The sequence below is a fragment of the Gossypium raimondii genome, chromosome 9 (assembly GCF_025698545.1).
Source record: "Gossypium raimondii isolate GPD5lz chromosome 9, ASM2569854v1, whole genome shotgun sequence".
NCBI classification, from domain to species: domain Eukaryota; kingdom Viridiplantae; phylum Streptophyta; class Magnoliopsida; order Malvales; family Malvaceae; genus Gossypium; species Gossypium raimondii.
Window position 1 is genome coordinate 39,671,505 of NC_068573.1, and position 13,573 is coordinate 39,685,077.

Sequence of the window (13,573 nt, forward strand, 5' to 3'; positions counted from 1 at the left end):
CTCGCAATCAATTGTTTGTGAGATTACTTGTTTAATGATTTTTTTAAAAATAAAACTTTCAGATTATGCAATCGGTTCTAGCCAATGTTGGTGAGTCCATTACTCAGGCTTTCAATGATTATTATAAGCTAGATTGTTAGTATGAGCAAGTATCATAAAGCTTAATGTTTATACATATAAAATGGTGTTAATAATTAAATGCCTCCAATTAGTAGTTGAACCATATCCTTTTTAGAACATAATTTTTGAATATGTCTAAGGATGTGATATTTTATATAAATCAGCACTTGTAGGCATCGTACCATTAAGTTGTGATAAATACTCCCCATTACAATTAGTTTTTGGTCTGGAGTTAAATATAACTCATTTTAGAATTTTTGAATGTGCGATCTATGTTTAAGTTGCTCCACCACAATGCACAAAATGAGTATTCAAAGGAAGTTGAGAACATACATTAGTTATGAGTATCCTTGTATTATTAAATGTGTTGAATAAATTGGATATTCAATTAAAACATGATTTGTGATTACTATTTAATTTGATAATTTTCCCAACATTAGGGGAGAGAAATGATAATAGCCGGATGAAATAATTAATTGCAATGAATTATCATTATTTAGATACTCGTAGAAAGTTATTTGAAATTAGAAGTTTAAAAAGGATAATTCACTTTATTGGAAGTCAACTGCCAAATGTATTCACTGACTTGATGAGAATAACCAAGTATATATATCAATTGATGTGTCGAAGTCCCAATAGGACAACCTATTAGAATAAATGAAAGTAATCCATGCATGAAATGTGGTAAATTAATTGGTTCCAAAGATGAACATTCTTGTAGAAAAAATAATAAATCAATATGATCATAATAGTGGAGGCGATGCTATTGAAGAAACTCAAAATATAACTAATTATTACAACTTTATGAGCGATTCAAGTACCGAAATTGAAGAAAAATAATGAAAATAAATATATCTCAATAAGTTAAGTTAATACAAGAAAATGAGGAATCAAGAACGAAAAGTTATTGACAACAATTTTGCACGCATAATAGTATTATTAAGATAATAAAAGGAAATGAGGATCTTGAATAAATTTGTTGAGAAATATAGATATGAAATGGATTGGCCAAAATGGAAAAACTCAATTCAAGTAGAATAAAATTTGAAAAATTTTAGACCAGTAATCAAACATCTAAATGTACAAAGCTAGTGGGGTATAAATGAGTAGTTTTTGAAAACAAAATAAGTATCTAAATGTATAAAGGTTTTTTAAGCCCTAACATTGATTATGAAAATATAATATGTTATTTTGTGGTGGATGAAATAACTTTTAGATATTTTATTAGTTTGGTAGTTCATGAAAGATTTGACAAATATCTTATAATTGTTGTTATAACCTTTATATGAATCGCTATATAGTGAAAATTTATATTAAAGTCCTTAAATGATTTAGAATGCTAGAAGCATATATCATTTTTGGGAAATTGTTCAATCTATTTGCATAAATATTTATTAAAATGATTGAACATATGCATTATTATATAGAAAGAATATGATCAACACTTGTTATGATTGTTGCTGGAACTTCTAGAAAGATCAAAATATATTTCCCAAAGTTCTTCCTCACTCGTAATATTAAAAAATGATGATATGAATGTTTAGGAAATCTGTTTAAGTGGTCATTTGAAAACTAACATTATTATATATCATGTGATGTTGTCATGAGGGAGTCAAATATCGTTGTACTTTTTTTTATATACTTTTTAATGAGACATCATTTATGCGTACTATAAATATGTATATTTTTCCCAAATTTTATTTTATTTCCATAAGTTTTATCTTAATAAAGTTTTAACAAAGCATATTATCTAGTTATAAATATTCAAGGGGAGTTATGAATATTTTAAATAGATGTCCATTAAAATCAATGTAAGTTTGGATGCATTAAGACTCTAATGTTTATTAGAAATAAATGATAAAATTTCTATTTAATTAATAAAATATTACTTTTCTTACTTTCCCACTTTTTTTTTGTTTACTCTGATTTTTTATTTTATAACAATTATTAATAAACTTTAATTTAAAATTCTAATTTAATTATGAAAAAAGGCTTTCAACTTCACTGTAGATTGGAAACCGGTGTTCGATGACACGTAATAGTAACACCTGTCTGCTGTCGCCGTCGTTCTGGTTTTTTTTTTACTTTTTTTTTTTGGAGCGGTCGCCCTTCGTTTTCTTAAAGTCGAAGCAAAACTTTAAATTCCAGCAACAACAATCTGCTATTAACTGCGTACACGTTCGCCACACGTATATGTATTGTGTTCATAACATACATAAAATAATAATTATAATTATAATGCGATAAAAAAAAATAAGAATATATTAATTTAATATCACTTAATTCAATAAGCTTAAATTACGTCAGTTAAGGATACGCAAATTTTAAAACATTTATTTTAAAATATAAACATTCATTCACTTTTTAATAGAAAGTATTGCAATTCAATCAATTAAGGTGTTATTTTATAAGTTGAAATTTTAAATGTTAAAATTTATATAATAAATTTTAAGTATTAAATATAATTATTTGTTTCATAAAATTAAATTTTAATTTTTGAAAAATATTTATTTGCAATTTTAATCTTCTAAATATAATATCTTATATTATTTTAGACCACTTTGAACAAAATTTAAATAGGATTATTTAAATGTTTTGTTTTCTTAGAAAAAGTTATCATTTATTTCAAATATATTTAAAATTAAGTGATAAATAGTTATTTATTTACTTTTTTTATTCTAACACTTTTTTGAATTTTTGTATTAGTTAAAATTTTAATAACATTATTAAACACATTTACATAATAAACGATGAAAATAATTTTTTAATAAAAACTAAAGTTCCAATGATTTGTGAAATGGTGATAATAGAGCAACAGACGATTTATGTTAAAATGAAGTTTTAGTCAATACTAGGTTCCCAAACAACTTATATCTTCTTTGAAAGTGATATCAGTTCGGTTTAATTAGATTTTTGAATTTTTAAATAATGAAATGTAGTTTAATTTTTATTTTAAATTTTAAATTTATTTTGATAAAATGAATTTTATTTTATAACTTTTAAATATTGTTTATATTCCTAAAAACAAGAATTTTTAAATTATTTTTCAAAAGTAAAATTAATTATATATTAAATAAAAATAAAATTTGATTCGATTTCGAATAACCACGTCTTTTAAACTTGGATTTTATAAATTATCAAAACATGATTGGAGTTAGATTTTGTTGTTGACACCTAACTCTTAGAAAAAATTGCCATGAATTATGTTAAACAATTTTTTTATTTTTAAATATCAAACATATTATAAAGAAATGATTTTAAAATTGGGTAAACTACATTGATAGCCACCAAACTATTGATAATTTCTTTTTCATCATTTATTTATGAAAATTATAAAATAGTCATTCAACTATTTAATTTTGTCTTTTTTGCCACCATCCATTAAATGACTAATGAAAAGATGAAACGATTATTTTAAATTTGACATAATATCAATTTTAAAACTCAACATTTATACAAGATGCCAAATTAGTTTTGATTTTAAAATTTTAACCTCAACATTTACTGATTGTGTAATTTAGACTTTTTATAGTTTTCTTTCTTTGTGACATTTCTACTTAAAAAGCTAAAAAGAAACAAATTTATCCACTAGATTTGATAAAAAATATACCAAAAATGAAAACACCAAAAATTTAAGATAATAATTTTTATTTTTTGGTTCTTTTAAAATTAACCCTTAATGTCGTAAAAATAGCAAAACTACAAAAAAACTAAATTATACCATGTATAAATGTTAGAATTAAAATTAGAATTACAAATTTTAGAATTAAGACTAAATGAACACAATAAATGAATATTGAAAATTAAAGTTACTATTATATTAATTTTAAGCTACCTTTTCGTTATTAATTTAATGACTAGTAATTGAAAAGAATAAAAATCAAATAGTATAATTTTATAATTGTACGATAAAAAATAATTGGCTTATAGATGTAAAAAAACCCTCAAACTTAAAAATAAAAAAATAAGCCCTTTTTTTTTTGCACTCAATCAAGTACATGAAATGCATCAAAAATGTCATTTGATCATTAACTTTAACAATACCGTTAAAGTTAACTGCTCAGTTAAAGTCATCTTATGTCACAACCACGGCGTGACATGTGGTAAAAAAATTATAAAAATAAAAAAAATAATAAAAGTTATAAAAAAATATTTTTTTTAAAAATTAGAATTTTTTTTATAAAAATCGTAAAAAATATAAAAAATTGTAAAATTTCATAAAAATCATAAAAAAATTATAAAAATGCATTAAAATGCCCTTTAACTATTAAATTTAACTGTTGACCATTAATATTAACGATCCCCAATTTTTTTCAGTTAAAGCCATCACGTGCCGCAACGGCGCATGACATGTGGCGAAAAATGATACATTTTGACAGTTCAAGTATTTAATTGAGTGTAAAAAAATATAGGAACTTAATTGCTTTTTTTAAAAAATTTTAAGGATTTTTTTAATGCATTTTAAAAATTTAAGTATCTAAAACAGAATAGAGCTTAATAAATTTTTTCTAAAAATGTTTGATTACTTTTTACACTTACGCGAAAAGAAATTTATCAATGGTTAAGGGATAGACGGTTTAAAAATAAATATAATATCTTAACGATTATTACACGTAAATCTAGTTTACGGGAATTCGGATAAAAAGGGAAAAAACGAGACTTAAAAAGCAAAGCAGGAAGAAGAAGACGAACCGGATTTTCGAAATTACAATATCCGGATCTGGTTTTACCAAAGAAGAAAAAGCATGGGGCTGCTTTCTAACAGGTTCTTTTTATCTTTTTTTGCAGTTCATCTGTTTTTGTTTTTTAAAGATTGGTATGCTGAACTGATTCAAAATCATTTTGCTTCTTTCATGTTAACGAATGGGTAAAACAGAATTGATAAGAAGAGCCTGAAACCAGGGGATCACATTTATTCATGGAGGACTGCTTATATTTATGCCCATCACGGTTCTTTACTTACTTCCACCCTTTCCTTTTTTGGGGAATAGTTTGCATTTCTATTTGTGGATGTGGGTTTGAATTGAATTTTAAGCATGATCTGATGGTTAAGGAAGTATATGTTAAACTTTTGGGACAAAAAGCGCTTTTGAGAAAAGCTGAATTTTTTTCCTTCTGCGTTTGGCCAATTTTTGGCGTTTGAAAAGCACTGTTTCTATGCTTTTATCTCAGAAGATCCTTTCCTCTTGAAAACCTATATTTTATTAGTTAAGCAGTAGGACCATTCTATAATATGCTTAGCCTGCTTAGGTACTCTGGTATCCATCCTATATCGTATAACCGTAATTAAAGAACTGTATAGTTTCAAGGATTTTGCTAACCCATGGCACTTTCTATTTTTGTAATGGACGTTCTATGAAATGCAATAACTGGTAACATTATTTATCATTTTCAATCATTTTGTTAAAGATATTACCGTATATTGTGACCTTAAGAGTGACTTCAGCGCATTTGTTACCAAATCCTATTTTAAATGTAAGTGGCAGTGCATTATCCGCATTTATTTGTATTTGAGAACTTCAGCTCTTGGCCTAATGGCACTGGATGTTTACCTTAAAAACCCACATCGTGGGTTCAAATCATAGGAGCAGCCTTGTTTATGGTATGTGAGTAGGTAATGATTTGCTTTTGTCAGGGTGTGTGAATCAATTGCAAATGTAATATATATTTATATTTATATTTATATGAATAGAATTGGTTAGTTTTTCTACCTTCTAGAAATAGTTTTGCATTTGCAGTGATGCTCTAACGAACTACTTTATTAAGAAGTTCTTTGTATATAGAGGAACGACCAGATTGAATTATCTATTTCATGGTTCTTGTAATTTTGAGTTTGAGATCGGGTATTGCAAAATAGGAGATGTTGGAATGCATTTGGAGGTAGAAATGATACGTATGAGTTCAGAATGGTAAATATTTTGCTATTATAGAGATTATGATACGAATTCAGAATGGTATATATTTTTCTGTTATCGAGTATGTTTTCAGATTATCTATTGAAGAGTTATGTGTTTACTTTTATGTTTTTCATTTTCCAGTTATATTTTGCTGGAATTATTTTAATAATTGTATCTTTTTCCTTGTGTATGAGGACAGGCATCTATGTTGGAAACAATACGGTCATCCATTTTACAAGACGTGGCCAAGAATTTGGTACAGGAACTGTGCTTGATCTCATCCTGGTAAGCTCTGGGCCAGCTCAATCTCAACTGCATTGCCCTACCTGCACTCCACCTGAAGAAGGTAATGGTGTTGTTTCCTCGTGCTTGGACTGCTTCCTTGCTGGTGGAATATTGTATCGTTTCGAGTATGCAGTCAGCCCTGCTCTCTTTATTGCAAAAGCAAGAGGTGGAACCTGCACTCTTGCAGTCACTGATCCGGATGATTTAGTGGTTCATCGAGCAAAATACTTGCTCGAAAATGGATTTGGTTGCTATAATGTATTCAAGAACAACTGTGAGGATTTTGCAATCTATTGCAAAACTGGGCTGCTCGTTCTGGATCATTCGGTTGGACGAAGTGGTCAAGCAATATCTATTATAGGAGGCCCTCTTGCAGCTGTGTTGTCAACTCCATTACGCCTTGTTACTACAAACATTTATGGTATGGCAGCTACAGCAGTTGGGATGTACTGTGCAAGTCGATATGCAGCTGATATCGGCATAAGGATGGATGCAGTGAAAGTTCCAGTGGAGGATCTTACGAGAAGACTGGCAGCCGGCTTGCTTCAGGTGATTGAACCTCAACATTTGGCAGCCACTGCCCATTAGCATCTTGTTGCTCCAAGTTTTTAATCCGGTGAAACTCTGATCTTTCAAACGCGTTGTGAGGATTTCCATATCTTTCATTTGCTGTTTGCATCTTTATTATTAAGATGGTGGTTTGCTTGATAAAGTTGGCTTTTTTTATGCCCTTGATATGTAGTGATTTGTGCAACAATAATGACGACTTATATAAGGAGTTTATAATTTATTTGTTTATCAGCATTTCTAATCCACAAATTATGGACACACCCGTATGGCAACATCTTGTAAGGTGACGTCTGGTTTTCTTTCAATGAGTATTTGGTAATGGAACCTAAATCTCTTAGGAAACGTAAATCCATGGTTGGGATATTTTTCAAAATTCTTTACATAAATATGATATTAATTTGATATTTCCCAATTACTACACTAGTTATAACAAAATTAATATACGGTTAAAATTGTATTTGAAGTAAATATTGATTTAATAAATGGGTGTGGAAATTTGATCCGGAAGGAGAATCCTCAATAAACTCTTTTCGGGCAATGGCTTAAGAGGAGATTGTACTAGTAACAGTCGAATGGAAGAAATTGTGGAAATTAAAATTGCCACTCAAATTATAGTTTTCCATGTCTTCCCGCAAAAGATGAACTTATTAGAATATCTGTTAGTGTGAGTGATCTTTCTCTCTTATAACAAGGAAAATGAAACAACTTTTTGTCCAATGTGAGTTTGCACGGCCTTCAGTTCATTTTCTGTGCAACATTTCTTGTTGAACACAACTCCGCAATGGATTTTTCAATGGTTTGAATATAAATCACCTGGAACCTAAGGAAGCAAGAAGTTTTTACTCGATTTGAATGAAAAATGTTGGAACTCACACCTCAATTTAGAACAAGTAATTGAAAAGTGATCTCGTTAAGGGCAGGAGATAATAACTTTGAAACGGCAAGGCTAACTAGAGATTGATGTTGTTTGTAAGAACCTTAAAATGCAGTCGTAGCTTCAAACTCGGATTACGATTACAAGATTAATGTTGCAGTGGGATATTTTGAGCAGGACTACTTAACAGAACTAAAACATGGGCCCGTATTTAAGCATTTGAAGGTATTAGACTCGATAGACACAATCAAAGTATCCTTGATGAAATAAGGCAACAAACAAATGCAACTAGAGGTCGTCAAGTGGTGGACAAAGTGATATTATACCAAAAAATGATAATTGTCCCCAAAAACTTATATGCTTTTTAGCATCTAGAAAGTCATCATTCTATCACCAATTAAATTCCTTAGGAATTGATCACTTTCTATCGTACCATATACCAGGGGAAAAGGCATAACTCTTATAAACCCAGATTTATAAATAAACAGATTTGGTTCAAAAGCATTGAAATATCTAAATCTAAATCTAACACTGAAAAAAATGAAAAAGAGAGAAAGTTAGCAGACTTGATATGAATTGGATTATCAAATTTGAAATGTCTGTTGTAAACCGCTTACACAAGCAAAACTGCATTTATACAACCATCATTCTCTGGGTTATTTGTTACTTGAGCATATTTTCCTGCATTCGGAAATCCAAATAGGAACAAGCATTAAAATAAAAAAGCAAGATAGGATATTTATTCATCATGCTTGAATAGTGAGAGGATCTTTACCCCAAACAACTTTCCCAGCCGGTGTGACCAGACCCAATTCACTTACATTCACCTGAATTCAACATAAAAATATGGACATCAGTAATTTCGCGCAAGCAGAATTCATGCCAAATATATATAAAAAAAAATAACAATGACAAAAAAAACCTCAATGATTGTTCCTTTGGTCATAACACCAAGAGAGGTATACATTGGACCATTGGGATTTTTCTTCACCCCAATGATGTCAAGATTGAAGGTGCATTTGAGTTCAGGGTGTGTGACATGAGCTTTAGTAAATCGCAACCCCGACGGACGGATAAAACGCTCGTATTTGGGAGGTTTTCTTGTAAAACCAGGTCCTACAAATGTGCACTTTGTGACCATCCTCTTCCATTGTTTAGCTGCAAGAGAAAGAAATTAACACAGGAGAACAAGAATTTCTCATAAAAATCCAACATTATCCTTTCCTCTGGTGCAATCCAACTCCAGATACAAAAAAGTTCATGTTGTGCAAGTAAAGTTAGCATAAAAAGAGGAAGAAGCAATTTATATATACTTACTTTTTCGTTTACCAGATCTGATCACCTTAAACATCTCATCTTCTGCCACAGGCCTTACCTGAAGGTCAAAACTTAAGAAGTCAAACAACTGTAGTTACAAGAAAAATAAAATACAGAAACAGAAAAAATACCTGAGAAAGCACATATTGAGATGCAACAAACAGAAAGTTTGAGAATCTTTTTACCTTGGGTATAGGGACCTCCCATTTTCCAGCTTTCTCTTTCCTTTTTTGCTTTATCGTGTTGCTGAGAACCTAAACATAGTATAATGTTACATGTATTGATGATTGGATTCATGTGCCATCAAACTCATATGTCAGCATACCTTTGCACGTGTGGTGTTTTCACGATCCATAAGATATGCAGGAATAGCGCCATCTTGCACTTCATCATCAACCTTGCGCCTAGTTGACGATTCCTCATGCATGGCCAATCTGTTGATGTGATGCAGAATTAATTCCTAGTTATTATGGTTAACAAGGTCTAGACCCAAAGCAAAAGCTTTATGGTGTTAACATCTTAAAAAAATAAATTCACTGTCTCAGGCCCAAGTTCCATTTCATGACTCCATAACTGGCCTTAGAAACGATAGGCATTTAGTTTTCACAGTACACACAAATAGGCGATTACGGACCAACCGAGTGAAGAAAATTTAAAATTGTGAGCAACATGAAAATGGAAAACAGTCATGTTAATTTCCTAGGAATAAGGGGCATGAATAAGACATTGATTTAATGGAAGACAATATGATCATTATGGGCATTACCACAATAAATTTAGCCCATGAAGTCAATCAATTGACAGAATCTAATTTCATCTGAAAAACTATTAAAAAGACAAGTTATCATCAAATTTTTAAGTGCAAAACAGAACATCATTCCCATAAGATTTTAATTGGATTAAAACATACTAAAAAAGATGGAAAAATCCAAATTAGAAAAAATAATAATTAGGAAATAGAACTAACGTTTTCTTCATGAGGGCCTTCTCAGCATAATTTTTCTTGGCAATCATCTTACCCTTAATACCAAGGGCCTACAGAGAAACAAATGAATTAGCACATAAACCCCCGAAAAAGAAAAGAGAAAATAATCAAAATAAAAGGGAAAATTAAGAAAATAAAGACCTTCTGGGCCTTAGCGGAACGCTCGTGAACTTGGCGAGCTTCCTTCTTGCGCTTCTTCTCGAAGAAGTCATGGCGATAACCATGCCTCTTTCTGTGTAGCTCTATGTAATCACCTTGCGGCTAAACAGACAAATCAAATAAGAAATTAGCAACATCGACAAAAATTAACCATTGCAGCCACTTCTTTAAAAAGAAAGAGAGTGAACTTGAAACGAACAAACCATCGCGACGAAGACTTGATCTTTATTTCAAAGAAGCGAGTGAAAACCCTTGTCTAGGGCTTTAAAATTTTTTGTAAAATAACAAATGGAGGTTTAAGGTAGGGTGAAAATGGTATTGAAATGCGGGTCGGGTATTTGTTTGCAAGATGTTTTGGTCGGTTACAAATTTGTGCTTCATTCAGGAACCTGGGCTGTTTAAACAAGGGTCTTGGACTCGAATAACAAATACCTATTATTTAGATTCCATTTCAAGGCTTGCCAACATCTTAAATTATGTTAATTATGTACAACTAAATATGGTACGATAATCTTAAAAACTTAATTTAATGAATATTTTAAGAACAAAAATATTGTTAAAGTAGATATTATCAAAATATTGATGTTGAGGTTTTGAAAATTTTTACGAATGATTTTTTATTCACTCTTTCTTTTTCAATTGTACTTTATTTTTAGTTTTTATTTTTAAAAGTTAGCCACAACATTTTAAAAAACAATTTAGTAACATTAAAATTATTTTAATAATGAAATGACTTAATTGATTTATCCTTGATAGTTTAATAAATTTAGAATGAGGTCATAATTCAAGATGTTTGATGTAAATAGTCATTCCATATAAATTATATAATATTATATAAATAAATATTTTATGAAATTATATAAAATAACGGATATTTTTTTTATTCAGACTAACCTATCCAAATCATATCTACCATACTAGTATCATTTTTTTGGTACAATAGCAAATATACCAACCACATGAAGTCTGATATGTTGTTCTAGCCATCCAATTTACTCGTCTTTGCAAGCCATCCCTTGTTGGAGCACCAAGAATTTGCACTTCCCGTTGTAGAATCTGTACACCCTCCATAAGAGGTTGCAACTGCCAATTTATTACTGTTTTCTTTTCTAGAATATTGCTCAATTTGCAGGAGGGATCCTTGCATAGACAGTTCTTTACATCCATATGCTTGAGATGTAGTAGAAGGGTCCGAAGAAAGATGAGTGTAGAATAAAGTTTGGTGGATCCCTCTATTGCCTGCCATATGATAATTCGGTTGTATTTCTTGTATTGAAAAATCGCTGTTGCACCAAATTTGCTAGTATCTTGGTTCCCAGCTATTCCAACAACCATGCCCCGGTTAACTTCATCTCGCTGTTGGAGTGGTTCTCCTTCCATGCTCGAGGCCCTTCGTCCTAAGTGCGTACATTGAGGCGTGCTTGTCTTGGAGAGATACTCCAACCATGTCATACCACTATCATTGAGGCTTAAATATATTTGTTCGTGACCATCAAATGGTTTAAATATTTGCCAACTCACGTATATTTCAATTTATAACAAACAAATCCTTTGATCATATTTCAAATAACACAAATAAAATGTGGGTGAAAGAAAAATAATCTATCCTGTATATTAAACACTTAATTATAATAAGATATTTTTACTTTACATAGTAAATTGTATTATTTTGAAAGTAATCCTTTTATATTTTCTATATAAAAAAATATACACACGATAAAATTTGAACTCAATCCTTTTTAGTTTTCAACTCATTCATTATTTATATTAATTATTTATAAATGTATTCGTTACATAATTTTTGGTAAAGTCCTAAAAGGAACACAACTAGCGCGATTCGAACTTAGGCCACACCTTGTGTGATGAACACGTTGGCGATTAGGCCAACACACATGATTCAATTTTTATTTTATTTTTAAAATAGATTAAATTATTTATATAACTTTTTTTAATTAGAGGTGTTCACGGGCTGAGTTTAAGCCTGATATTAATATATATTTTATGCTTATCTAAGTTTGACCCTGCCCAAAATATGAGTTTAAAATTTTGCCCAAACCCGCCTATATTTGCAAAAGACTAACCCAATCTCATTTTAGGTTCACATATATTATTTTTAATTTTTTTTAAAATATTTATATTATATTATTTTAATATTTAATAATTTTATACATTTTTTATTTATTGAAATTTTTTATATAGTCATTTTAACATTATTTTAATGTTTGCATTAGAGTAGTATTATATATTTAGTATAGGTTTATTTTTTAATTTGTTCCAAATTACATAATATATAAAAATAACATAATATAAAGTATTATAAACTTAAAAATGGGTCTAGCTCGGGCTTGAACATGTTCAGGGCCTTAAATATTTAAGCCCGAGCCTGATCTATATTTTAAATGGACCTAATTTTTTTGTCCAATTCTTTTTCTGAGTCTAATATTTTTGCTCAAATCTTCCTAAATTTCGGACAGACTTTTGAGCCTAGGTGAGTAGCCCAATTCATGAACAAATATATATTTAATATATGACTTTAAAAAAAAAGTTTAATGATTTGATAAATTTTCAAACTAAATTGGTATATGATTAACTTTTAACATTAACCCAATCAAAATCATTGGTTAGGATTATTAATATTGTTTAAATTAGGTTTAGTTGTCCTCTACTAACTTACCAATAGTATAGTATCTTCCTTCGTTAATATAAATACGTTTATGATAGAAAAAATACTGCTGAGCTATTCGTCAGTTCATACCAAATTAACCACAACTTTAAGTAATGATCCCAGCTACGATTTCCAATTACTCTAGTGCTTCATTTTGTTTTTTAATTGAGACTGCGAGCGAGACTCATAGTTTACACAGAAATACTGTGCTTTTTTCACCCATATGGATCATCCCTCCACACCTACGTGGACTGCAGTTTAGGATAAGATCTCTTAACTTTAATACAATATCGATCATCGTGATTTTGAAGGGCTATGCAACATAAAAGTTAATGCTTCGGCCTTTGAATTAGCATATACAATATAGCCCAACAGTAAAAATGATTAAAAACAAGTGTGAGCCCAAAAGTATATGCTATATATTAATATTATATTAAACAGCTTAAGATTATGTGTAATACGTCGAAGAGCAAATGAACAATAGAGAGGTTTTGAAATCTCACTTTTTGGTTAATCATGGCATAAGTTTGTTTCTTGTTTCTTTTTTTAAAGTATTGTTTCTCAATCAAATCAAATCTTCTTAGATTCTTGTTTAAAGTAACGAATAGTGTATCTTGTGATTTTAACAAAAAAAAAAAATCTTTTTATATTTTGGCGACCTGAGTGATTACTTACATCTAGTGAAATGACTTACTATTCTT

The 13,573-nt window shown here is 29.6% G+C and overlaps 2 protein-coding genes across 2 annotated transcripts; one reads left to right on the top strand and one right to left on the bottom strand.

The window, feature by feature from the left end:
- The first annotated feature begins 4,718 nt into the window (after positions 1-4,718).
- On the top strand, positions 4,719-7,100 carry LOC105799622 (protein LEAD-SENSITIVE 1). Its single transcript, XM_012630289.2, has 3 exons — positions 4,719-4,885; positions 4,997-5,070; positions 6,217-7,100. Exons 1-3 carry the CDS (start codon positions 4,866-4,868, stop codon positions 6,888-6,890), a joined length of 768 nt encoding a protein of 255 aa, XP_012485743.1. The 5' UTR covers positions 4,719-4,865; the 3' UTR covers positions 6,891-7,100.
- Positions 7,101-8,183: 1,083 nt separating this feature from the next.
- On the bottom strand, positions 8,184-10,574 carry LOC105799621 (uncharacterized). Its single transcript, XM_012630287.2, has 9 exons — positions 10,411-10,574; positions 10,190-10,309; positions 10,031-10,098; positions 9,389-9,497; positions 9,249-9,317; positions 9,064-9,121; positions 8,669-8,904; positions 8,522-8,573; positions 8,184-8,427 (listed from the first exon to the last, which is right to left on the bottom strand). Exons 1-9 carry the CDS (start codon positions 10,411-10,413, stop codon positions 8,360-8,362), a joined length of 783 nt encoding a protein of 260 aa, XP_012485741.1. The 5' UTR covers positions 10,414-10,574; the 3' UTR covers positions 8,184-8,359.
- Positions 10,575-13,573: the final 2,999 nt, after the last annotated feature.

Excerpts from the sequence above, each read along its gene's own strand:
- LOC105799622 (XM_012630289.2), top strand. The coding sequence starts at position 4,866 with ATGGGGCTGCTTTCTAACAG. Across the intron at positions 4,886-4,996 it reads ATGGGGCTGCTTTCTAACAG|AATTGATAAGAAGAGCCTGA; the intron begins GTTCTTTTTATC and ends TGGGTAAAACAG. Across the intron at positions 5,071-6,216 it reads TTATATTTATGCCCATCACG|GCATCTATGTTGGAAACAAT; the intron begins GTTCTTTACTTA and ends GTATGAGGACAG.
- LOC105799621 (XM_012630287.2), bottom strand. Across the intron at positions 10,099-10,189 it reads GTTCCGCTAAGGCCCAGAAG|GCCCTTGGTATTAAGGGTAA; the intron begins GTCTTTATTTTC and ends GTTTCTCTGTAG. Across the intron at positions 9,122-9,248 it reads GGGAGGTCCCTATACCCAAG|GTAAGGCCTGTGGCAGAAGA; the intron begins GTAAAAAGATTC and ends TTTGACCTTCAG.